Source organism: Gadus morhua, chromosome 12, assembly GCF_902167405.1.
Source record: "Gadus morhua chromosome 12, gadMor3.0, whole genome shotgun sequence".
In the NCBI taxonomy this organism is placed as follows: Eukaryota; Metazoa; Chordata; class Actinopteri; order Gadiformes; family Gadidae; genus Gadus; species Gadus morhua.
This window is the reverse complement of record NC_044059.1, coordinates 5,519,329-5,545,456: the sequence shown is the minus strand read 5'-3', so window position 1 is coordinate 5,545,456 and position 26,128 is coordinate 5,519,329. Positions and strand designations below refer to the sequence as shown.

Genomic DNA, 26,128 nt, shown 5'->3' with positions numbered 1-26,128 from the left:
TTTTAATGTAAAACATAAAATTCTCCTCTATTTTCTTCTATTAACTTATATTGTAGTTCCACTGTTTAAATGATGTTGGTATATTTTTCTTCAGAAAAGGAAATGTATTGAAATAATAAAAGAAAATCCAAAATACCATTTATTAAAGATCCTCAGTGAAATACATAAAGAGAAGCCTTTGTTTTGGTCAATGCTGTGCCCTGCAATTGGTTGATTGGGGTGTCTTAACTATTTCAGTCTTTAAAATTAATCTCCTTAATTTACACTCTTGGCCTTCTCATCCTTTATCTCTTCAATGCGAAAGATAAGGCTTTCCATTAGGTCAAAGGACACCAACGCATTCTGGATGACCTGAAAAAAGAATGTGCCACGATTAAAAAGTATATTTGTGACTCATCCGTGGCAGACAACTGAAGTAGAGAGCAGAATAGAAGTACTTAGGTAATGTAATGCCGGATGCTACCAAAATTAAACGTTTTGGGGACATATCTGTGTCACCTGGTACTGGACCTCTGGGGACATATCAGCCATCTTGTCGTGCTTCATGTTCAAGCCTTTGATTGGCTGAGTCGATTTAGCTGCAGCCCGAGCCTCTGAAAGAACACATACAATATGAAAAGTTGTTAATGTACCATAGAAACATAAAGAGTATTAAAAAACTATCATATTCTGAAATAACTGTCATTTGATAAATATTGATACACGGATATTAACTGTACAAACGTTTAAGGGTAAAACAAAACCTAAAATTATAAAATAAGTTACAAGGAATATCCCATATGTGTCACGCATTAATTCACTCGCTAACAAGGGCCCTCATTTAAATTCGAAGGGGCATTTAAGAGGTATTGCTTTGTTTGAAACTACCAGGTGCGTAGACAGTTCCTACCTCTTGCTTTCAGTTTGTAATCCTCCCGCAGGGTCTTTGCTTCATTGATGTAATATGTTCTTGACATGGTGATGCCAAGACGCATCATTTTAAGATGGTCATCTTTGATACGGCACAGTTCCTCCCACACAGCAGCGGACTACCAGTAGGAGAAGGGGTTAAGCATTAACATGTTTAGCATAAGAGCAAACGGCTAATACAAAGAAGTGGTTAACCAGTCACTCACTTTGCTCTTCCATTCTTTGTCTCTGATGAGAAGATAACGTAGAAGATTCAGGCCCTCCATTATCCTGCATGAAGGAACACGTTTTTGTCTTAAAGTGATGGACAACAGTATCTACAACGTAAAATATCCAGCATCACAGAGAGTATCCACTACACACCTACTTTATATCTGTCATTTGAAAAAGTACATTAATATACATCTCATAATCATCTTAGAAACTCAGACAACAGGATTGTAGGGGTGCGGTCTGTATCCATGGCCCCCGTGCCCCCCCCCCGTGCTGTTATGTTTAGTTTTTACTTTTTCGAAACAAGGTAAATATAGGCACTGTCGCTGTAATGTGGGTGGCTTGGTTAGACCACTTAAGTCTGTGGTAATTGTTCACCCGCTTGACTATGTAGCCATGAGGGAAAGTGGAATTACTTGAGATTGCAATGGATTTAGCAAAACATAATTTTCTGATGATTAATGCACAACTTGATAACCCGTAATAACATATTTAGAGGCAAATTACAATTTTCTCTTAATTCCCTTGAACACTTACTGTGGTATATCTTTGGTTATTATAAATTATAATCAGTATGTGAGAAATATATGACCCTCAAGGATCGAAGAAGTCCATGCCTAGCTACTACTAGAATGCATATCTAATATTAATATCAAAGTAAGAGAACCATTAGTAAAAGTTTGCATTCCTTTCCCTTGTAAAGGCTGGAATAGTACAATTTTTACCCACCTGTCCATGTTCTGCAGCAGGTACGTTTCAGCGCCCTGTGGTAAACTCAGCGCCTGCTCCAGTAGGTAAATAAACTCCACTCCAAAGAACCATTCATTCTCGTTCCCTGGCTAAGAACGAAATTGTCAGGTTTCACACATATCTTCAAAACTGCATCTACTGAAGGTGGTATATTATAAATTAGCCTTGCTGTGAACATGATCAGGTAGAGAATATCCAATTTATTTTAAAGGGGTAATCTTGAAGAACTCCCAAGATTTACTTTAAATTAAGGTCAGTTAGGTCACTATCGCCTAATGAAATGAAACAAATAAGTAAAATCTAATTTGGGCACACAGATTTATTTTGTCTTACCTTCATTGAAAATTCCACCTGATTTTTTATGTTTTTGACGATGTAACCCTCTATTCCTGAATGCTGGCTGGTTTTCAGCATACACCTGTACAAATGTATATTAAGCATCAGAGCACATAAATTGATCAACATAGAATAGTGCAGTTATTTACTACAATTTAAATGTCACCTGAAAAATCGGTGTTTTGCCTTTGAATTCAACTTGTTGATGAAGTACTGAAGCACCAGCAGGCTCCGCTCTCTCTGAGAGAACAGCGATATTATATTAACTCATCTTCCCCTTAGGACGATAAAATATTCATGATTTCTCTTCTTTCTCATACTCACCAATTTTTGCGATGGACACTCAATGAGAATATGTCGCAAGTTCTGTAAAAACATTGATATTAAATGAACATTGAAATGTTTGTGCTATCCTAGATAAAAAAAATTAAATGCAGCATTTTTTCGTTGCCAGGGCCAAACGGCTGTTTAGTACACCTAGACTCACTAAGGCAATCTCTTTATATTAATATGATGACTATTAAATTAATGGATGATATTACCACAGTACTTTGTCCTTGGTATTTAGTACCTGCTGAACGCTGTAGAACGTCTTCAGTTCAAGTAGATCCACTGTAAGACTACCGTCTTCTACACTGTCCAAGCTTCGGGCATATAATTCCTGGAGGAAAAAAGGGATCATACATAAATGACCTAGTTTAAAATTAATCAATTTTATAATGTTTTTACTCGTATACACTGAGTGTAAAATACAAGTACTTGAGAAGGTTAGGAATATTATCAAGAATTCTCCCTATAGGCTTAGATTGGCTACAGCTAGAATAGAGGTATACATGTTTGTTTTCTTACCAGTCCTTTAAGTACGTATGATTCGTCTTTTCTGTCAAACAAATGGACAATTATTTTAAGACATCCTTCATTTAACGATTTACACTATTTAGATCGTATTGCACAGATACTTGCCTACTGAGCAGGAGATTAATGTATTCCATGTTAGACTGAAGTATAAACCTAGGGCTAAACAGAAGAACATAAAAACATTAATGGATGTAATTAAGATTGACAGTAATCCGATTAATATGCAAGTGCTGGATTATCACGCTGATCTGAATATGTTGTCTTCTAGCATGTCAGATAACGATTAGTTTGTATTCTTCACCTGAACACTGCAGGGAAGTAGTCTATGCCGATGCCCTGGACGAAGAGCAGGTAGGCAAAGGAAGCCCTGCACTCATCAGTCTCCTGAGTCTCCTCCACCACGATGCTTCTCTTCTTGGGTACATACAGCACGAGGTCAGCCAAAGGCTTTTGAAGAGATGCCAATATGGCCTGGGAACAGGGATACATTGGGCCATTATCTTGGTGCTTGGTGTTACAAAAAACGAGCTTCCATTGTAGCTGAAGGTGTTACTATTGCATCTCATTACCCTCCTTGTTGAACCCACCAGTTCAAAGACAAAGGTGGTTGACATTGCAATCTTAACACATCTCTGTACACCACATTCCCATCTCCACGTTCACGTAGATGTACTGACCCTATATTGCTGTCAACTTTGACTGAAGTTAAAGGGGACCTATTATGCTTTCGACTTTTATGACCTATAAACGTTGTTATAATGATTGATAGTCATTTAACCATACACAAAAAACGATGTAGATTTTCAGGAAACTCTTCCTCTCATCTGGGCGCTTTCAGTATTCTCTGTCAACGCTCTGTTTCGTCCTCCTCCGCCCCCTCGCCCCCCCTCCTGCCAACCCAACTCCGTTGTGATTGATTACCTTCCTTGAAGCGTGCGTGCGGGCAGATTTGACCAGGCATATGGGGGCGCAGCAGGAGTGCCTCTACATAGATGATTTCCCGGAAATGTGAACAAGTGAATCGCAAACTTTTTTGCGCTTATCATTATAACAAAGTTTATAGGTCATAAAAGTCGAAAAAGCATAATAGGTCCCCTTTAAGGCTTCTATTAGCTATTCTATTGATGTGAATGAAATGTTCAAACCATTATCTCTACTGCAAAGAACCACAGTGAGGACTTTCTGCTGGGGTCTAGTTGAGCCTGGAATATTGGCTCTCTCAGGCACCTCATGCAGCTGCAGGACAAAGAGGATATAGTATAATCAGTTCATTGCTAGTTGGTTTGTTCTTTATCATTAGTGCAGACATAACTGTCAGATGATTATAATGAGAGTAGCAGTGTGGCCGGACAAATTATAATCCATGTTGATTCAGGAGTGAAAAGTGGTCATGTTGCAGAAAGTTGACCCTAGGCTGGCCGTATCCATATAAACTCCTCATTGTTCTGCTTTTTAAAATCAAGATCTCAAAGATACTATGATTGAGACTCACAATTTAAGAAGCACATCATTCAGCTCTTGGTCTTCAAGACATTGTGAGCTCTTCTTGCCATATTTTCCCTTCACTTCCTCCACGAAGGGCTTGACAAAGTCTGTCAGGGCGCTACAGCTGCGACACAGGCCATACTGGTCCGACTCTTCCAGCTGCGTAGTGTAAGGCACCGGCAGGCGGGATAGCTGCTTCTGAATGGAAGACAGAGCCGAGTCCAGAGAGGCCGCTCGTCCCTCGCCCATACGAAGCAGCACTTTAGAGGAGATGCAGAGGAGGGGAATCACTTTTATGGGAAGGGGTTGGTACATTGCTGGCAGAGACAGGTTCGTATGGACAACTCAATCTGGATGGTTGATAGATCATTTAGAAAAATTTGGTATAATTGAAAATAGTAATGGCTCATCCTTTTACAGGTGTATATAAATACAAAAATATTGTGTATTATGTTTAGAAATGTTTCAGAATCTTTGTTCAGTTTATGAAGGTACCTTTCAAGGGGATGTAATATTTAAGGGGTCATGGCAGAAAGACGATAAGGAACCATAGTTTGGGATTATATTTTCTCCCAGCAGAGGGCGGCAAATACTTTGCCTGTATCTCTTTGATTGGGATTGCAAGTATAGATACATTTCTATGGGATATGTGCGCAGTTGAGGGGTAGGGAGAGGGGGGACATGTCCCCTCCACATTTCTAAATGATACATTTGGAAATGAATAATTTACAGATACAAAATAAGACGATTGCTTTTGGTTTAACAAGCATGTGAATAACATACATTTTCAAAACAAAAAATATATATGAATAGGAAATAAAAGCAATAATGATAGAGGTTGAATCTGTCGCCAAATGCACAGCTTTTGCTTTGGTGTGATCGGTTATAGCATAAACAAACTCAAACCCTTGCTGGGGAAATTCCAATGCCAAGTCAGATATTGGTATAAGGTCAGAATAGGGTAATATAATTCAGTTAAGGGTGAGAATCTAGGCAAAAGGCATAGATCAAAATAATTTAATTACTGACTGCTGACTAGATCTGTGTTGAGTACAGATTTGCAAGCTAGCGATCATGTCTTTTGAACGCTCACAATACCTGTGTGAAGATGTGGAGCCAATGCTATGATGGTATTTGAAATAACACTGGCATCAGTATCGTCCATCAATTTCAGTAGACCATACAGGAGCTCATTTGGCCTGCAGGTCTAGACGCAAGAAGAAGAGATTAGGCACATTTGTCTATCTAAATGTAGGTCTATGCTGTCCACAGAGAGTTCATGGTTGGTTACCTACCATGGTGAGGTGAGTCATCGCCATCTCACATTGGACCAGGGTCTTCTCCTTTTTAGTCATTTCATTTGCAAGAGGTGCCAGGAGACCACAGCCCATAGATTGTACAATTTCCTTATTAAAAAGAGACCACACTCATTTTCACTTTACTTTTTTTTTGCACATAATTCTTACGCAATATTCCATATTGCCTAAGGCCTCAAGACTTCTGGTTATTTTGGGGTTCTTCTTGTGCCCCTGTTTATATGAATATCAGTTTTCAATGCTATAGAAATAGGAAACAAAATTGAAGCACAGAATATACTTTGAGCGAAAAAACAAAGATATTGTGGTTGAGCAGGGGAGACAACTATGGAGTAAGAGGGGAGACAACTATGGAGTAAGAGGAGAGCCATATTGGAAAAAGATTATCAGTGATGCGGGAAACCTTGAATTCAAAGCTGCCCGTTAGCTTCCCACACTTCCAGGTTAGAAGGCCACTACACATGACGTCTGCTCCGATGGAGGCAGAGCACTACTGTTTAGCATGCAAAGGGACTATGGAGGCAGGATCTGCTGTTTTCTCCTGCTTCCGTCTGGCTGAGGAGGTCACTGTCTTTATTTCCCCCTTTGAGGTCTCCTTTGGGACTGACACTGCCCACATCTGTAGTTATTCAGGTGTGAGCTGTTCTTCACAGATGTGAATTTCTGAGCATTGTGAATTCAGTTTAGTGGATGGAACTCTATAATGTCCTTGTGGTTATTCACCATGATGTGTCGCTTTACCCCAGACCTTGCCATGACCTTAACCAAGACAAAATCTGTAACTAAATATCACTGCTGTGAACTATTCCAAAGATAATACCTATAAACAACCACCTTCAATCTATTAATTTAACTTGATTTCAATTAATAATGCGTAACCGCCTCCAGAGTGTACGATTTACCTTGTTTCTCACATCCTGAAGAAATGTTAGGAGTTGTGCTGCATCCCCTTGAGCAATGCAGCTGTATCCAAGGTCCAGGAAGAGCTTGACGTCTTCTGGCTTCCATCCTTCTTCTGGTGTCTCTCTCTGAAACAAGACGGGTTACCAAACATTTGTAAAATTGAAGATAACATCATTGTTTTGGTTTAATAGTTTATCTTATAATATTGAATCATTGCGTTGAAGCCCATATTTAGATATATGGATACTGTCTATAATTATGCTTTATGGTTCCTCACGGGCTGTATATATCTCAAATACCACTGCACTTGTATGCTAGAGCTGTGGAGTGGCTTTCCCTGTATGCTGGTGTACCCACTGATTGTTTTTCATTATAAAACTATTTAGACTGGCTCCTCCTTACCTGGGTATTTAATGAAAATAACTAAAGCACTTACAGCCTTCGGTCCTAACTATCAATGTCCATTCCTAGTTCTAAGTATGCTGCTAAAAACATTGATTTCTCCGCAGGACGACTTGAAACTGAAGGATTGTATTTCTCATTGATCAATTGTATTAACTTTGAAGGGCTTGGAACTAGACAGATCTATACAGTGACCTTGTTTCAAACCTTCAACTATTAGAATCAACAGATTTTTAGTTTTATGCCTAAACCGGAGGTTGCTCTAGGCTTGTGCATGAGGGCCTATAGTTCTTTTTTTGATGACTCTCTGTAACCCTGCTGTAATAGCATGTTTTATGTAACTTACGCTGTTTTTTTTTCAATCAATTTGAGCAAGTCAATCTGAATCTCAATGAGTCTCACTGGTTAAATAAAGGCTAAAACATATGTATACATTTAATTAATAATCACATTTGCATTGTCTATTGCATTAGCTTTTGTGGAATTTAGCCTTAACTGGAACATGTTCATTTGTTGAGTTGCAGATTTTTTCAATACCCTTACAAGAGCTTAGATTCCTAAGCTCTTTGAGACTGTTACTATGACTACTTGCTATCCACATATTAACCTGACTGGACGTTATGTCTGTCGGTGGCGACAGGTAGTAAATAACATGTGTGGTATATAGGCTAGCTGTTAGAGGGTTAAAACCGTATCAACGCCTGGGCCCAGTGCCTTACATGCTCCATAGCAGTTGTCAGGGAGATTGTCCTAGCTGACAGACCACACAATAGACCTTGTCTTGTTGACGACTCACCCATTTCTGGATGACATCACTGATCTGATCCACGGACAGCGTTGGTGTCTCCATGCGTTTGGCAATGATTTCTCTTGATTGTTGGGGTCTAAGGTTACCTCGTCCAAAGCGGAAGGTGACATGCACCAGACAAACCAGTGGCAGTCCTACTATCTGGCTGAATACTACGCTCTGCTTAAGACAAGAGGGTGCTGGTCTGTCGCATCCCCAACGTAAACCTCTTAACTCTCTTTGTGCACGAGATGTAATAGGATTAAAGTCAACGACCACAGTGTGGTCACTGAAGAACGGTCTTGAAGGACCTAGAATGATAGTCTACCCTGTAATAAGTAATAAGTAAGAAGCACTCGGGAACAAGTCTGTTAAATGTCTTGGTTTGGCCTAATGAAGCATACTCATGGAGTTCTGGAGATCTGTTTAATGGAAAGTAAAAGTAGAAATTAGAATGACATTAACAGCATATACCATTTGCCTAAAAAATATACTTTTAGTTTAGGGAAAAAGGTGGCAGTAATTATGATGTGAAGAATCAAAGAGTAAATAAATCCAAATTGTCAATCCACTGTCAAAGAATTAATCACAAGTCTAATGTAATTAATTGGAACATATAATATGAAGGCATACGTATGGATAAATGGAGCCTATCCCTGATTGTTTAGTGAAAACGCACCTCTCTATATGATCCCTAAGAGTTCAAAGGACACTGCGTCCCCTCTGTCCTCTGTGTTTGTGTATTATAACAATAGAGCGACAATCAAAGACATCCTCCTCCATCTAACTGGCTTCAGAAAGAGGCGGCTCAGGCCTTGATTTGAGATAAATGGAGACAGGAGGCTGTTTGAAGGGCAGGATTTAGCCAACATCTGCTGCTTGGGTTTACTCTACTTATTGCTGTGCGTTGAAAGCATTGCACAAAAGAGGCACTATAGTGTAAATAGAGTGGCCACACCAGCATGCAGCTCTGTGTTTGTCCCTGGTTCTGGCCTGTTTAATGGGCTTCTGGTGAGGTCTGTGTTGTCGCCCTTGGCTTTAGGAATATGGGAGTAAATAGCATGTGACCACAGCCGTCACAATGTAAACATAATCACTGCCCTAGGAAAAATAGCTGATCACCTGTCAAGAATAGAATAGCATCTAGCTATGAACAAACCCACACAGTCTCTAAGTAATTGAGAGACCCAAAAGAGTGAAGACGGCAGAGTCTCGTGGTATCAAATATTACAAACTGTCTTTGGTTTCACATTAGAGATTAGGCTTAGTTTATAGTGCTTCTGAAGCCATCTGTCCCCTTACCTTCATTATCATTTCCATTAGTTAATATAGTGGTTGATGTTTGAAAGGTGTAATTGTCAGCCAGTATAGTGTTTACTGCTACTTTGTGTGCTAGCCACTTGGCTAGTTTTAAGCATGTGGGGAGCCTTCTGCTATCACATATCCATTTATAATTCATCTACTCAATGACAGGAAAACAATAAGGGTAACTGGATTCTTTCTCTGGCTCTTAATTATCTTGTTTATATGTTGTATTTAATTTTGTATTGGTTGTTCCAAATATACATTTTTCCACGACGTGGACATGAGAATACATGTTTAGGTTGTTGATGGTAATTCCGTTGTATCGAAGTTGACATAATAAATTGGAGAGGTTCAGATTTAGAAAAAATATCATATTTTCTTGAGCTTAAGCATAACATGTCATAGATACACAAAATTATTCTTTATTTATATTTAGTACTGCTCATTCAAGCTTATTCTTTCCATTTAGCATAAAAAAAATATTTAATGTATACTGACCTCTCACTCACAACCTGCAACCTGCCCTTACATATTCTGTTCAATTCATATCAGCAGAAGAGGCAGAGTCCTGTGTGGCGTACCTTTAAGGATAATGTAGTATTTATGTAGTGGCCTGGTATACAAACAGGCTGTTGTCCTGTGAGAACAGGCTAAAGGCTCCACTTCTCCTCTCCTCTCCTGTATTTCCTTGGTGACCTCTTAGAGAGCATACGGCTTCCAGAGTACTATTTACCCCGCCGGGCCCCCAGGGGCCCTACAGACCACTGCTGCTGCCTCTCCTGTCTGCCAAATACCTCCCCAGGCCTCCGTGGCCTTGTCAAGGAGAACTGCTCTGGTAAGGCCCGCTCCCAGGGGCCCCATATCAAGTGAGGTTCTCAGAGTTTGGTCTGATGCACTGGATTTTAGATAGATAAGAGAGCTCTTGGTTTATGCCCTCCAGATTTGAGTTTGTGATTGCTTGTTGGTTCTCACAGAAGTATTATCCATGTGTTTATGCCCTTTCATGAATTCACAGGCTGCATTTAAGGCCAAGACCAAGTCTATTATTTTTTAATTATACCGTAGTTTCTGTATGTGGACATGCAGTACCATTGTTGGAAGATACGATAAGGTAAGGCAAAATAAATTATATATATAATATATAGATACATTTAGAGGTATAGATCATTAAATATTAAACATGGAATATTCAGTGAACAAATTAACAGAATGTCCTAAAATAATAGGTATTATATGACCTGCATTGAGAAGAGAGACACTGGAAAACTGGGAGCTAATGGAGAGCCAGGTCACACAGGGGAAAATGTTGACCTTGGCCCCTTTTTGTAGAGGCTTACAACCCTGTAGCACACAAGGGGTAGTAGTTAGTGGGGGGGGGGGGATTGTGTTCAGGGAACACTGTGTGTGTGTTGTCTTTCAGCATGCTGTGATGCTGTTTATCCACCAGTGTTGCATGAGTCCGAAGCTCTCAGTGCGAGAGGAACATGTCAAGACACCTCACATCTCCTCCGGAGAACAACATGAGTCTTGTGGACCACCCCAGATAATCCATAGCTTCCCCGGACCCTTCCGTCTCCACCAGCCTGCTCAGCCATTTGTACATCGGCATTTTGATGACAATTACCAGTGTCGGGTTGTCCACCAATCAATAGGGCTACACAGCGAGCAGTTGCCTTGAACCGACGCAGACTTTGAGCTGCTGGAGCTAAAGGCCGGGGACTGACACCCTGTCTGACGTGGATCAATAACTGGCGTGCAATGTGGCGCGCAACGCTCGCAGGCGAGCGCCTTTCTGGGATCGCACACGAGGCTTGGTTTCCCCCGGCAATGGAGCAAAACTGCCCGGCAACTCCCCGAGGTGGGCGAGCAGGAGATGTTACATGTGAGCTGGCTGTCAAAGCGATTTTGTCACGCCGCTCCCTCGCCGCTGTTTAGAGATGCTGACACACCGTGTTTGGGGTACCAATGTCTTGCTGGAAGTGATGGAGGCTTTTAGCCTTTTCTTTTTTTTGAACTCCCTTCATTCTGTCTTGGTGTTCGGTCAAGTGTTAAAATGCTTATTTTACTTGCCACAAGATGCACTTCCTGCCCTCTCATGGCTCTCTCCCGGATCAATTGTTCCTCTTACCTCCATTGTGTTTTACCTTTTACTCACATTCTGGTATTTGGCCCCGAGTACCGGGACAGGCTGAGTAAACAGCCCAATGTCTATTCCTCCATTCCTTTTTTGTATTTCCTTTATTTTCCCTCTTATATTGTACTAAGTGCATTAAATGCCACAATTCTTGTTAGTTACTTAGCAACATCTGATCTGCACTCCCCGGGTAGAAACCAATTATAAGGTGACGTGGATATTGCATGATATTGCAGAAATATACAAAGCTTTGAGCTTCAAGATAAATACGGTGGATAAGGATAGTGGATCAGATTCTCCTTGTGGTCATTAAAGTTTCAGAGTCTGCCAGAGGGGGAATGAGGCAGTCACAGCATCGCCCGGATACATTTCCTTTCACTCAGGATCAATCCTTCACTCACAAAGAGCTCAGGTGCAGATAAGGCAGGGCTCACCTGCGCCACATTGGTTAGGTAACCCTCAGCTGTACTTGCATGGTTCAGTTTGGTTACCTGTACCATAGTTGTGAGGTCACCCTCACCTGTGCTAGAATGGTTAGGTAAGGCTCAATTATACCAGGTACAGATCATACAGAGGACTTTATTAATCCCAGGGGATGCAATTGACCTAACCATAATGGTTAGGTAACTTTCACCTGTAACACAATGCTTAGGTATGGCTCAGCTGTACCAGGACGCTTAGGTTTGGTAACTCACCTGTACCACAATACTTAGGTTTGGAAACCCTCACCTGTATCTATATGGTTGGTTAAGCCTCAGTTCTACTATAAGAGACTCAGGCGAATCTCTGCCTGGTCTATCTCCGCCTGTTTTAAGGTCCCCACATATCCAGTGCATGTGTGCCGCATATCTCTGCCCTGTGTTAAAGTCCCCACGAAACCAGTATATCTCTGCCCTCGGTTTAAGACCCGTGTGCTTTGCAGTATATCCCTGCCCAGTATTAAATTCCCCACGACTCCAGCATATCGCTGCCCAGCATCCCAACATTTTCTTGATCCTTCTGCAGCCTGCCGCATGACCACACGACCCCTGAAAGGGCATTAGCACAGGCTTCAGCAAACTCAACATCTGTGTCTCCTGGCTCCGCCACCGCACAAATCATTCATTAAATCAGAACACAAAAAGTAACTTTACTTGAATGCCTCACCATTAATATTTGATCATGGCTGAGAATAAATCTTTGTCGTTTTGTACATGTTCTCTTCTGTGCCTGGCTTTGCCTTGTAGCTATTCTGCTTCCTGCACTCTCTCTCTCTCTCTCTCTCTTTTTGTGCTGTTGGGGTGTATAGCCGCACGCTTGGCTTGGTCATTTGTGAAATGGATCTTATGAATTTTTTAGATAGATTTATAGCTGCAATCAGGCCGGGTAAGGGGGATGACTTTCACAAAGCAATATCTTGCCTTGCCATGTTTGCTCTTGAATGCAGGTTTATGTAGACAAGGGGAAAGAGGTGTAACATCCACTATGACACATGCAAAACATGCAAATGCTTGCTTAGGGCACAGGACACTTTAATTACACGTGTTTTCCAATGTGTCATCATTCAAGAAAATTATATCCAAATTAAATTGCTTCAGTGGGTTTGTCCTTCCGAGACTTAAACCACTGATGTGCATTACATCCTGTATTTTTGGTCAATAAATGAATCATCATTTCAATGTTTATTGTACCAGTAAGATAATGATTCAACTCACAGTCGAGTAACAGTGTAACCGTATTTAGATTTTTAAAAGCATATGTATTTCATAGTATTTGTTTGTTAGGTAAACAAAGATTCCTTCATGCGGCAAACTCCTTCCTTTACCTTCTTGTCATCGTTTCAACTAGGTAACAACTAGATAATCATCTAGATAACTAGAGACAAATCCTAAGCGATCTAATGCTGTGTCCGGGGACAATCACATGGCTGTCAAACCCGCTTTAAAAGGCTGTATAGTGCGCTCCCGCTCATCCCTTACATACCTCAACAGAATACTTTGTTATCAACCCTTTTAACCCAACCCTTTTAATGTCACTCAGTATTCATGTTTTATAAGGCAGAGATGATGCTTAAACTATTCTAACAAGGCTGAACGTAAAAGTGTTTTACATTTTTTTTTATACACCTTTAGAATATGATAATGATTCATCCAGTATGTGTTTTGTGTACCAATAAACAAACAAACATGTCCTAATGCAGTGTGGCGAGCAGAGGAATCTACCTCTGTACAGCGGACCTGGGTCTTTGTTCCAGTGGGTGAAAGCTCACATCTAAACGGTGAAGTGATATGTAATGCTTAATGAACCGTGTAAATATGTCTTTAAATGAGCCAACACTAGCACCCCCGCCCCCTTTGCTTTTATCGGCCTTGTGCTACTTGGCCCCTATTGGCCTCATGCTGTTCAGGGCCCCAGACCTTCCAGGCACAACCGGCCTAATGGAAAGCTTTCAGGGATGGACAGAGCTAAAATGTCCGCTCTCATTTGTCCTTTTGTGTGTGTGCGTGCGTGTGAGTGTTTGTGGGTGTAGGTGTGTGGTCACATTTATGGGCTTAGACAGGCTTTGGTATAAATATATAAATAAACCGATCCCCTCAGGGGTATCTACAAACACACACACACACACACACACACACACACACACACACACACACACACACACACACACACACACACACACACATACACGCACACATAAACACCTTAGTTGCCGGACTGGCTCCCTGGGGTGTCAGTCTGTGATGGTAGCCAGGGGACATGCCATCATAACCAGTACAGGGGAAGAGCAAGAGGCCCTCAGCAGAAGCACCTCCACCTCACTGCCTTGAAGTACAACTATAGAACTCATCTGGGGTTATCCTGAGCAATACTAATATTAATAGAATACTCCATAATTGTGTTGCTTGAGAACAATAATCATTTGGATTTGGTAATTAGCATAACATTACCACTATATATTCCAAAAACGTTAATGAATGCTTATATTTGGAGTGAGGTTGGATGGTTAAGGTCATCTTAGAGAAGCAAAGCTCAATTGTGAAAAAAAAAAAAAAAGTATTAGGAAGCCTGCACACATCGCTGGTACACGTGTGCCACGACTGTGTGTGGCTAACAGTTTTCCTGCGGGGCTAAAAGTCTGCAGCCGCTGCCAGCCAAGTGAGGAAACCAGCTAGCAGGAGAGGGTGACAGGGCACTCGCAGCCTGTCACCTGCTTTGCCGGCGTCTCCTGTTATTATTTTTCTCCCATTCTCCTTTCTTTGCCAGCGTCATTAATAATTTGTGGCGATGCCTTGCTGCCCGATGACAGCTGTGCGGTTAGCGTGGAGTCTATTTTTCAGATCAGGTGAATAATGAATAAGGGCTTGCAACAAAAGAGCCCTGTCCTACACGAGCTACTGCTGCTGTGGCGGGCGCACGGAGGCCAGCCACCCTACCTGGCCACCGGGAAAAGGACAGGTGTGGAGCAAACTTCTCACTCCATCTCCCTTGTTTCTCTATCACTTTAGCTATCGTTGATCTCTTTAATGTATACACAAGTCAAGGAAAAGGTGTTAACGTGTAAAATAATGTTTGTTTGTTTTTAACCGACACACTTTGATACATCACCTGTAGTACTCCATCCGTCCCATTCTCGCACCTCAATCCTCATCATGGCAGATTTAAATCAGCTTTGCGATGGAAATCTGTGAGAGTGCTTTGAGTGGTGGCCTCTGCCCAACCTGCCAGACCTGTGTGAAATCTGCTGAACAGCACTAAGAGCAACCGCTGCACTATTATGACCGTACACAATGCCCTCCAGCTCCAAGACAATAATCCCCACCGTTCTACCCTTATCATGCCCATCTTTTCTCACCAGACGCCCTGAGTCCTGGAGCCCTTGGCATGGAGATGGTGTTGACAGTGGCGGTTGCATCTATTCACTATTGGCAAGCGAGGCATAGATGAGATTTATCAGGTTTAATCGTTTTGTTGATTTTGCTTCTGGTTGCTTTTGCAAAAAAAAAAAGTTGGCCTTTGGTCTTGTCACATAGCCTACTGTTAACATTGGTGACGGAATTATAGTAGGCCTATGCGTCTATTTTCTATGGACTGTCTTTAAAAAAAAAAAGGTCACAATCCTGTGTCTTGTAAGAACAATATGAAACTCAATACACCAATAGACATTTAATAGCCTACAAATCGGGTCTTTGCTAAAGTTCTTGAAGATGCAAAGAACTTCATCTAAGTCTGCCTCTAAAATATGTGCTTCATAATTCATATTATTTCTGATTAATAATAAACGATCCAAAACCACTAAACGTGGAAGTCCAATTTAATTACATAACTATGCCAGATATGTCAGGAAAACTTAATTCACTCACAGGCTGCGGCTAAACGCGTGTCTGGAGAAAGGCGCGCGTTTCTCTCATGGGGTGAAGCAGTGGCCTAGGCTTGGATTTGGATTTGAGATCGAGACTGCAATGCTCTGATTACTCACCCACACGAATCGATTGAGCCAGTTTCTATTCATATTTCATATGCCTTTGGGCAGTGGAGTAATGCTTCACAACTCCACGGCCACACTCAAATCAAGCAGGGCCTAATGGCTCATGTGAACATTGGGCTGGAAGGCGCACCGCCGAGATTTATCTTGAAAAGCTTATTTTAGGGAATCATAGCATGCAATGGGCTTTTTGATAACGTAGGCAACTAATATGCTAATACTTCGAATATATCCACATGGTTATTTAAATATGTGCTAACATTGTAGGCTTTACAGTGAGTGAAGCCTGATTTAGCCCATTAACAAAGCAAAACGTAGGCCTCGAAATACCGAGCAAATAGCCCTATATAAGGCGAGAATCTAGAGTAAACATATTTGAAGCGTCATGGATTTGAGGTTTCAAATGGAGAACACGCAACGCATAAAATAGGACCGACCGTCTTTATTCAGAGGATCATGCAGGCCGAAAATAACAGTGTGAGACTTTTTTGAATAGTTGCATCAGGTTATCATTAGTTTAGTCGTTTAGCTAACAGTGCAGACAATAGGAATATGAAGAAGAGTTTTTATTGCTCGGTAAAAAACGAATGTCATTTCGAATTGCAGTGCTGCGGGTTTGTGGCTTCAGCTTTTATCTCTCGGTTAAATTATGAGGCCCTTTTCTTACCCTTTGTCTTTCCGGCTTGGGGTATAAAATATTCATTTTTTTTCGGAGGCCAGGATGTTGCAAGATTTCTTTGGGGGAACTGACGCATAAAAAATCCTCGTGAGTCACTGATTTCAATCAATGTCGAGAATAGCTAACTTCATTCTCCATCCTTTTATAAATAAGAGCCAGCTCAAATGGAATTGGTTGCGGGGGTTGCAAACAGCCCGCAGTTGCACTTTGTGATCAATTTAAATTCATTGTCGTCAACACGAAATGATGATTGCATAGGCCTACTGTATTTCCTGCTAACACAGCTTCGATCCAGCAGGTGCAGCTGACATTTGACCGGTTGCTTTTCCGGGATTTGTCTCGCGCAGTGACATAAACATCCAACATAAAGGCAGTGCGCCCCCCCCCCCTCCCTCCCTGAACCGAAGGTAGGCTATAGGAATGAATAGATTTGATCTAAATTTGAGGAAATAATTGCACGGTAAAAAACAACAACAAATAAAAGCATCTGGTTGAGGGGGGGGGGGGGGGGGGGGTCACGCTGCAGGGACGGTGTTTGACGTAAAAACAAAGGACGAGCCAATACAAACAGTTCCTTAAAACACCTTGCGAAAAACGAAATGCTGCTCAGACAAGTTGAGCCACCAATACAATGGGCTGAATGCGCTTCTTCAGACCCGCTACTCGACGTAGCCAAAGTGGGGCGGACCAGTTGATTTAATTGTATTTTTTTATTTAGAACTATTATTCAGATTTTTTTCTTTGCGTGTTAGATAAAACGAGACACTTGACATAAGTTAGGATAGGCCACCTTCCTCTTTAAAGTAGCAAAAGCAAGATAGGTGACCACATTCACACACGAACACCCACATGTCGTCAAAGAAATTTGGAAATTAGTATAGCCTATGACGAGTTATGTCACGGCTACTGTAATAATTTGATTTTTTCTTTGCGGCAGAAATCTCCCTTTACAACCCGTGAAGTTGGACTGGCCCGTTTATGCTTGCTCTGCTCATTTTATGAGGGATTTACTGAATCCAAAGAATTATATCCAACCCCAATCCGGTGTTAAAGCCTATACGTTGATGTTTGTGTTGTTGCTTTATCTCCGAATGACCGCACTCTAAAAAATAGGCCTACCAATAAAAATACATATGGGGACATCCTACTTATTTTTAACATTGAGATAATCTGATTTCTAATAGATTTAAGAACGAATCTTGCATTGGGTCGCCATTAATGTTAAATAACAGAAAACGAGTCCTCCTTCTCGGCTGAAGAACCTTGTCTGATTAATTATAGACGGACGTCCGACCGCACTCTTCCTCGCCCAGAGACAAGACCTTTCTGGAGACTTCACTTCACTCTCTGGTCTCCCGGCGTTTTGCACACAAATAGCCAACGGCGAAAGCGACTCCCGGCTATTACACATGACTTTGCACTTTGACACGGCACTCAAAGTGCAATGCCCGGACACTGATCCCAAACCGTGTTGCTGTCTATCAGTTATTGATAAAAAATGTCTGTAAGAAAGTTAAAACCAAAAATGACGTTTCTTATAAAATCATCTAGCCTAAATAAAATCAAACGAGTTCTAAAGGCCTAATTGCATTACATATGAAATGCACGGACCACGTGAGGTCGGATGTATTTTGGCTATTGGCAATAATAAGGACAATAATAGGGATACATTGTAGCCTAATTATTTTTGTCCCATGGCTAATGATATTTAAATAGAAAATGTATAATTTGTTTTATTGTAATATTTAATTTAATTCAAACCAGCTGGCATCTTAGGCTATACCACGTAAATAGCAGGCCTATAGGCTATGGGAATATTTTTCAACAACACAATGTGCAAAAATGGAAACAGCATTGTTAAATGAGTCACCCTTATGTGTATTAAATCACACAGTCGTGTGTCTTGTTTTGCCCGCATTACTCTCCACTGACAACAAATACCGCTCTTTGGAGAGGCGCAGATTTCCGTGAGCTCCTCTTGCTGGAGCACCGATTGGGAGCAGGAGTGTCAATATTTTGGGTTCAGATCCACCCAAGGGAATTCAAACCAGCTTTGAAACGTCATTGACACAACCGCATCCTCGAAGCCTGATTTCCATAGCTTATCACTGGTTCTCTGTGGTATAGGCCAACATATTCTAGTTTAGTGTTTCTGAATGTTCTCGTTATAAAGTTTTTGTTGTGGGAAGAGTTCATTTGAGGCCGTGCTGCGTCTCTTTGTGCCGCCTCAGGTCCACCTTGCGCTGGAAGCCCTTGCCGCAGAGGTCGCATCCGAATGGTTTGAATCCCGTGTGTTTCCGGCTGTGCGTTATGAGGTTGGAACTCTGGCTGAAAGCTTTCCCGCACACTTGGCATTTATGCGGCTTCTCCCCTGGAAAAAGGAAATTAAAAAAAATCATTAAAAATCCTCCACTTTCTTACAATTAATGCACAAACGCGTCTAGGCCTCTTTACGCACACCGTTTGGGTAGGATACAAAGTGTATAGCGGCCTTGCCTGTGTGGATGAAGGTGTGCTTCTTCATGTCGGATTTCTGGTGGAACCTCTTTCCGCAGTACTGGCAGGGGTAGGGCCGCGTGTCCGAGTGGATCAGGAGGTGCGTGGATAGTGTCGAAGACCGCTTGAAACTTTTACTGCAGATTTTGCAGTCAAAGCTTCTTTCCTGGAATCGGAGAGCAAGAACCATCAGGACTGATGTCTTAATTCAAATGTATATAATTCATGTATAATGCATGCAGTCGGGCGTTACAGTATAGGGCCTATTACATTGTCAATGGATGTATAGCCTACCTGTGAGTGCACCGCTTTGTGTTGTTCGAGGCTCACTGCGTGTCCGAAAGTCTTGCCGCAGTTGTCACACGCGTACGGCCGCGTCCCGCTGTGAGACCTCCGGACGTGGACCTCCAGACCGTGCGGGGTTGAAAACACCTTTAGAAAATAAAAAAGAGACAAGAAGCGGCATTAGAAAAAAAAATCCCCAAGTTTTGAATCAGAGACACTCGAAATCTCAAAGGCAAATCTAAAAAAAGAGGAGCAGCCCTCCATACAATTTGACATTACCTTGCTGCATTTGACGCACTTGTACGTGCCGTTGTGGATGAGCCGCGAACAGAGCAACTCGGACGGGGTCTTCAGGTGGTCGTGGGAGGGTCCGTGGAGGACCTCGTCGGGGAAGAACACCGGGGCTCGGTTGAACCCACCATTGGTGGGCCTGTAGTCGCCGTAGTCCTTCTCTCCCGTCCTCTCCGCGAAGAGAGCAGCCTTGTTGGCGCTGTCCTCGTTAAAGGAAAGACACGCGCTTTGGTCCAAGTCCGCGTCGTGGTGCTGGAAGCTCTGCTGCACCAGGTGCCTGAGGTCCGACCCCGAGTAGCTGTTCCAGGCGTATGGCCTGAAGGGCACCACGAAGGGCTGGGTCTCATCCACCAAAGGCGACAGGGATTTCTCCGAGTTCACTGAAGGGATGCAGAGACAAAGCTGCGTAAACAGTTAATACGTCACCGCCCCACATGTTTTTTAATCAAATTCAAATCATCAATAATAATCAAATCAAAGAAAGCTATGGTCATTTATCTTCAAATCCGATTGCCTTCAACGTATGGAGAATATTATATTATAATAAAACATGTCATTATGTCAGTAAACGAACATATCAGGCCAAGTGAAGCAGACCCGGGTCTTACCTGGGGACAGAGACGCGGAGGGAAGGCGCCAGAAGTCCTCGTAGTCCGGGGATTGACACACGCTGTCCTCCCCGCTCCTCCCGGGGGACTTGACGGGGAAATAACTCCCTTTATCAGCCGGGTGAGACCCCAGAGAAAGGCCGTACGGGTCCATCGAGTCTTCTGGGATCGTGTCTGCTTCTATACAAAAATAAAGAACAAAACGTGTGAACCACGTTATTCATTTGATAGGCTATGTCAACATATTCTATAAATATCATTACACCGGTTGTTGCTATTTAAACAACTGGAGCTATTCGTTAAATGAATTACATTAGAACAATTGTTAATAGTATAATAATACTAGGCCAAGGAAAAATAATACAATCTTAAAACTATAAGCATTTGGCTGATTGAATAATGACCCTATACCAATAACAGTTTGCCTATAGGCCTATAACAGACATTGTGTTCAAATCATCATCATTCGATGATGATGATTTGATGGTCTCATAAAACACTTTGCTTATTTGATTAATTGATGTCCTTTAATTATTATTGCACGTTCACGTTGAATGAACTTACGTTGCTGATGCTTTGTCCACACGCTTTTTCAAAAGCGTCAGCAAAATAATTGTAATGCAATGAAATAACGTCAATAATAAGTGGTTTTCTATCGTGTAAATAGGTCACATACTATATTAAACAAGGCATCATTGACTATGCGCAATATGAATTGTAGTGGATGTTTACCTGAACATATCTGCGCCAGTATGGTATCCAGCCGGCTGTAGTCCTCCACGGTACGCGGTTGGTGGTAGCTGTGGGCCCGCTTGCTCTTCACCAGGAAAGACCTAGGCATCTTCTCCAGCAGACGGCCTTTTAGAAAACAAATCTGTGATAATCCGGAGCAATCAGGGGCTCCTCTGTGCGATGCTGCAGTGAGTCTGAAAAGAGTCCAACTCCTCTGGTTTGTACCGCGGTTTCAATTGCTTTAAAAGATTGCACCGCAAACGGAGCATGCGCAGAGACGTGTGTCGTCCGACCAGGTGTGTGGTGAGGGGGGACAGGTGCCTTTGGAGTTTCAGCACGCAGACCGCCTCCCGCGTGTCCTTGGTGCGTCGTGCGGAGGAGTGATCCCGCACAGCGCGGTGCGTCTCCACGGGGAGTTGCAATCAGGATAAGTGACACGCCGCGCTATCACGCCGTTACCCAATCTGGAGGCACTGGGAACACGGGGAGAAACGTGAGGCAAAGCGTCCATGTGTGTTTAAGTCATTCAGCACTCAATGCCGTCGAAGGATTTAGAGAAGTAAAGCGCATATCATTCGGCTAATAATAGAAATGCGCTTCGGTTCCTTCATAGACGCTACAATAGGCTATGTTTATAATTCATTGGTCGTTACCGGAGATCAGTAGGCCTACTTAGGCCTAGAGTATTAGACACCTCTTTATCCTTTTTTTCTGCATAAAACAACGGGCGTTTCAGTGATAACGGCGAGATGGACATGAAAAAATTAACTCCTAAACTCGTGATCCTTCTACTACGGCCTGCTACCTCGGACACGCAAGCGGTCCAGCGCACGACCAGAACCAGGACTTCACTAAAGTCACCCACGGTCTATCTCCCAGCGAGGCAGGAAATCACAGCCGCGCCTAGATACCCCGGCGCCGCGGGGGCGCCGTCCGGACCGCCTCCGATAAACTATTCACATCATTCATAACATCACGCCGGGTTCCGTCCGACGCACCATGCGGCCAATGCGTCCCGACACTTATCTTCCATAAGACTCGTTTAAGACTTGTCGGATGATTCACAATATGTAGGCCTACATATTTTTTTGAAAGCTATAAGGATAGGCTTCAGGCCTTTTTTGTTCTTAAAACGCAGTGTAGTTTATTATTTATCATTTTTTGTTTATTATTTGTTGTTTTTATTTACAATTATAGGTTAAGCTCTAATAGCCCAAGTAAGGCACAATGAAGACCCATGAATATATAAGGTAGGCCTACACCTATTATAGTAGTTTATTGCAGCACCCAAATACGCGCCCAAAGATAATAAAAATAAATCGAAATATTGCATTTATCAGGCTATTTTTAAGGGCTCTAATGGGTAGGCCTATTATTTCACGAAAATTATTTTAAATATGCAACGACGATGACGATGCAGCGTATAGGCAAGGCTAGCCTATATGTGCCTTTAGAGTTATTAATCCAACAACAGATGCTCAATGTAACACTGGTAATGATCCAATATAACTTTTTGTTTGCCAAAATAAATGAGAAAGACAGAATCGCCTTTTAACACCTCAAGAACTAACTTCCTGAACACGACAATCACAGTAACCATAATTTGTGAGGAGGGGCTTTACAGAAACAGAAGCGCTCCTAATTGCATCACTCGTGTTGACGGGTGAATAAAACAATACACCCAAAGAGATCATTTTAGAACGTTCCTACGTTCTAAAATGAGTGTCAGTTTCAATGGGATTATGAAATTGGTTAGTTGGTGACCATTTTGTCAATTTGGTAAGATAAAGATTGTTTAAATGCAGGCATCGCACCATGCCATTGGATGTCAGTCCAAATGCAATACCGGTATGAAAATGAGGCAAAACCTTTATCAAACATTTTATTAAAAATTCATCGCACACAACAATCTCACCTTGCAGAGTGTGCGGTCTGGTTTAGTGTTAATGTTTGCGCACAATTCAACAAATGCCTCCTTAACAAACCCCAACATAGGGAAATCATTGGCATTGATCAGTTAAACTTTCCATCAAAATAATAGGTCTCTTTTGAAATGGGGCTTGGCCTTTACTGGTATAAATTCGTACCTTCATGTTTATAGGGTGGATAGGCATTGATAAACACACACAAAACAAAACGGTCAAAAAGTTGAGAAAATATCCAATTTAATTGAATAGTCATAGATCGTATCATAATACGTGTCATCATCATACGTTATGATTTTCACTTTCAGTATAAACTTTCCCTTGAATAGCCAGACATTCATGTCAAACTGAACTGGTTTCCATAATTCTTTCAATCTAACAGTAACAGTACTTCAAAACCAGCCTCTTTTTTTTCTTTTCTTTTTTACTGCAGTAGGACTTATTTTTAATTAGTAACATGCTCAAACAAAATAACTGGGACATGTTTTAATGATGGGCGAATCAATCCACTCCCCATTGACTGGGTCTCCAATAATCTTTAGAGAGGGCTGGATTCAAGTGGGAAAGGTAGGGGGAATGATTGCAATATATAGAGTTCAAATTCCCTTTCATCTGATCTGTCAACACATTCTACATGTTAGATACATACTTTCAAGTTTCGAATGAAGACCAAAACAAACAAAGACAAACATAATATACATATATACAGAGATATACAAGTTTACGCGATTGACCTCACCTCCTGCTAGACCAAGGCCCAATCCCATTTCTACCCCTTACCCCTTCCCCCTCCCCCTTGTTTTGAAGGGGTAAGGGTAAGGGGAAGGGGTAAGGGGAAGGGGTAAGGGGAAGGCGTAAGGGGTAGAAATGGGATTGGGCCCAAGTGTAATGGAAAGCATGTGGTTTTAAGCAAAGGCCCCAAGCCTAGACCTGCACGTGACACCTAATTAACAGCGCTGATTTAATGCTTTGTTTTTTAAAAAACATTTCAAAATAAAAGCCCATTTGGTGAAGTGTCATAAAGTGTTCATGATTGCATTGCAAAGGCACAGGGGGGGGGGGGGTGGGTAGAGTGCTTGTCCTTTGCTGCTTCCCCAAGCTCTGATAGGTCCAGCCGCAGTGGTCATGTGACCCTGCAGAGGGCGGTTAGTTGATCTAAACATGGTTCCCATTGGCTGTATCTCCGCCGCCCCGCCAGGTGTTAAAGAAAAACAAAACAAACGCTACGAGTGTCTGTCGCACAACACGAAATGTCAACGCATTCCATCACTGGCTCAGGGTCGGAAGCAGCCAATCAGAGGGGGTCAGACGGCGGTGGACTTGTGGGGGGGGGCACTGGAGGGCAGTGAGAGGCGGAGGGTCTCCCCGTCATCCTCGCCGTCGCTGTCCGTGTCGTCCAGGTTGGGGTGGAGTCGGATGCGGCCGGGGCCAATGCCCCCCAGCCCGCCGCCCGCCAGGACGGCCCCCTTGGCGCTGTCCTCGTCCGACGAGTGGTAGGGCTCGCCCACGCCGCTGCCGCCCGTGTAGTGGTTGACGATATGGATGCCGTCATAGGAGGGCTGGCCGGACGAGCTCCGCTGGGCTTTCAAACAGCAGACCTGCACAGGCGGTATGACACCGTTATGATAGCAGCAAACTTTATACGGCACACTGCCGACAATACACTTAATAGTTCGCAGCTGAGGAGCCCCAAGACTGCCCACTGAAATCTGTCACTAAGAAATACAGGGCCCTATCTTGCATCCGGCGCAATTGACTTAATCACTGGCGCATGTGTCGTTGCTAGTTTGCAACTGGCGCAGAACGTTCTTTTCCCTCCTGCGCCACGGGTCGGTAAATTAGGGAATGATCTTGCGCCCCAAGGGGCGGCTCGGCGAAAGGACGAGGCGTGTTCTGGCGCAAACGTTCCCTGGTGCCATCTTGCCGTTTCAGAAACCACTTGCGCCACAAACCAGAAAATACCTGGTTTAAAGTCAGTGGCGCGTTGTTCAGATGCTATTTTAAGGGCGCATGCATAATGTTGCTTGTGCACCTCGCGCATACACTTTGCTTCTCTCATGTACCTAGCCAGTAGCCACACATTCTTGGTAAATTATATGGGAAAGAACAGCTGATACAGCGGTAATAAGTTGTACTTTTAAATCAATGCATCTGCAAACACCGTACAGCAAACACATATTTTCTTGACACAGACATGGTGTACATGCCCATAACTTTTAGGATTGATGAGTATTTGATCGTGAGAAAACATTGTTTTACCGCGATTGATTGTTAAAACGAATGAATGAATGCGCGCGTGTGTGCGTCCATCTGTTTAAACACACGCAAACTAAACACGTAACGCATAATAGCCCATGGCAATGTATATTAACGGGGGGAAACATGCATATTAGGAACACAAGTCGTTAACGATAATGCATACAATACTGATAAGAAACGATGTTTATAATGTATTGCGTATAACCATTAAATAGAACCACAGTTACCGCATATCATATGTTATATCATATACATTTTCTTTGCCGAAATTTATTTGAGAACTCAGTATTTCTGAAGTTGTGGAAGAAAACCTTACTCCCTGTGTGAATTAGGCAATATTATTTGGCCATAAACTGAGCCATTTGAAGTTTGGAATTCATGTGCATCTGTCTCATCAGAGACTGCAGAAGCGCTGTCAAAATATCAACTCGTCAGATTCAAATGCGCTCATGGCTCTTAAAGGGGATGGGAGCTGGCACTCTCATTGGTTTATTGCACGTTACGCCCAAACCACACATACGGGTAATGAGGCTACTTCAGACCAACCCTTTTTAGATATGCGCGGGGCGCAAGAGTCATTTTTCGCGCCGGTAAACTAGCGACATCACCGTAGAACCGCCCAAAAAGCTACTTGCGCTGGGCGCTTCTCACTTGCGTTTCAGACCGTTAAAATAGGGCCCACAGTCTTCTACCGCCTTTTCTGGTGGAACAGGTGCTGTTTCTGATTGGTTACATCTGGTGCTTTTAATATGGTATGAAACATTACCAGGGTGATGTGTGTGATGCCTGTGGTCTGACTCTTACGTGTTTGGTTACTAGTAAAAAACATATTCGACAGCAACTCTGACAGTGTCCAACAGTTACTTATGAACTGTATTAGATATTGGAACATAATCATAATCATTACATAAAACACCCTTATATTGTGCCAGAGCGTCTACCGTGGCTGACATGTTTGTTGTGGATGCACACTCCCCATGCAAAAACACGCTG

At 42.4% G+C, this 26,128-nt stretch overlaps 3 protein-coding genes across 8 annotated transcripts in view; all 3 read right to left on the bottom strand.

Moving 5' to 3' along the window:
• Positions 1-116: 116 nt before the first annotated feature.
• Positions 117-8,171, bottom strand: LOC115554994 (glomulin). Its single transcript, XM_030371673.1, has 18 exons — positions 7,969-8,171; positions 6,770-6,895; positions 5,847-5,957; positions 5,650-5,758; positions 4,559-4,811; positions 4,212-4,302; positions 3,368-3,537; positions 3,172-3,225; positions 3,058-3,088; positions 2,780-2,869; positions 2,533-2,574; positions 2,375-2,448; positions 2,206-2,290; positions 1,852-1,961; positions 1,116-1,179; positions 890-1,028; positions 499-593; positions 117-351 (listed from the first exon to the last, which is right to left on the bottom strand). Exons 1-18 carry the CDS (start codon positions 8,020-8,022, stop codon positions 256-258), a joined length of 1,794 nt encoding a protein of 597 aa, XP_030227533.1. The 5' UTR covers positions 8,023-8,171; the 3' UTR covers positions 117-255.
• Positions 8,172-16,286: 8,115 nt separating this feature from the next.
• Positions 16,287-21,812, bottom strand: gfi1ab (growth factor independent 1A transcription repressor b). The gene is made up of 6 exons (XM_030372140.1): positions 20,952-21,812; positions 20,220-20,399; positions 19,600-19,991; positions 19,330-19,467; positions 19,036-19,201; positions 16,287-18,910 (listed from the first exon to the last, which is right to left on the bottom strand). Exons 1-6 carry the CDS (start codon positions 21,058-21,060, stop codon positions 18,732-18,734), a joined length of 1,164 nt encoding a protein of 387 aa, XP_030228000.1. The 5' UTR covers positions 21,061-21,812; the 3' UTR covers positions 16,287-18,731.
• Positions 21,813-22,819: 1,007 nt separating this feature from the next.
• evi5b (ecotropic viral integration site 5b) overlaps positions 22,820-26,128 on the bottom strand; it is a 28,396-nt gene continuing 25,087 nt past the window's right edge. For 4 of the 6 annotated variants that reach the window (XM_030372136.1, XM_030372137.1, XM_030372139.1 and 1 more), the window contains one exon: positions 22,820-24,474. In XM_030372136.1, coding sequence (XP_030227996.1) covers positions 24,181-24,474 — 294 coding nt within the window. In that variant the 3' untranslated portion in view covers positions 22,820-24,180. The remainder of the gene's footprint in view (positions 24,475-26,128) is intronic. The other 2 variants (XM_030372134.1, XM_030372135.1) reach the window with 1 other exon arrangement.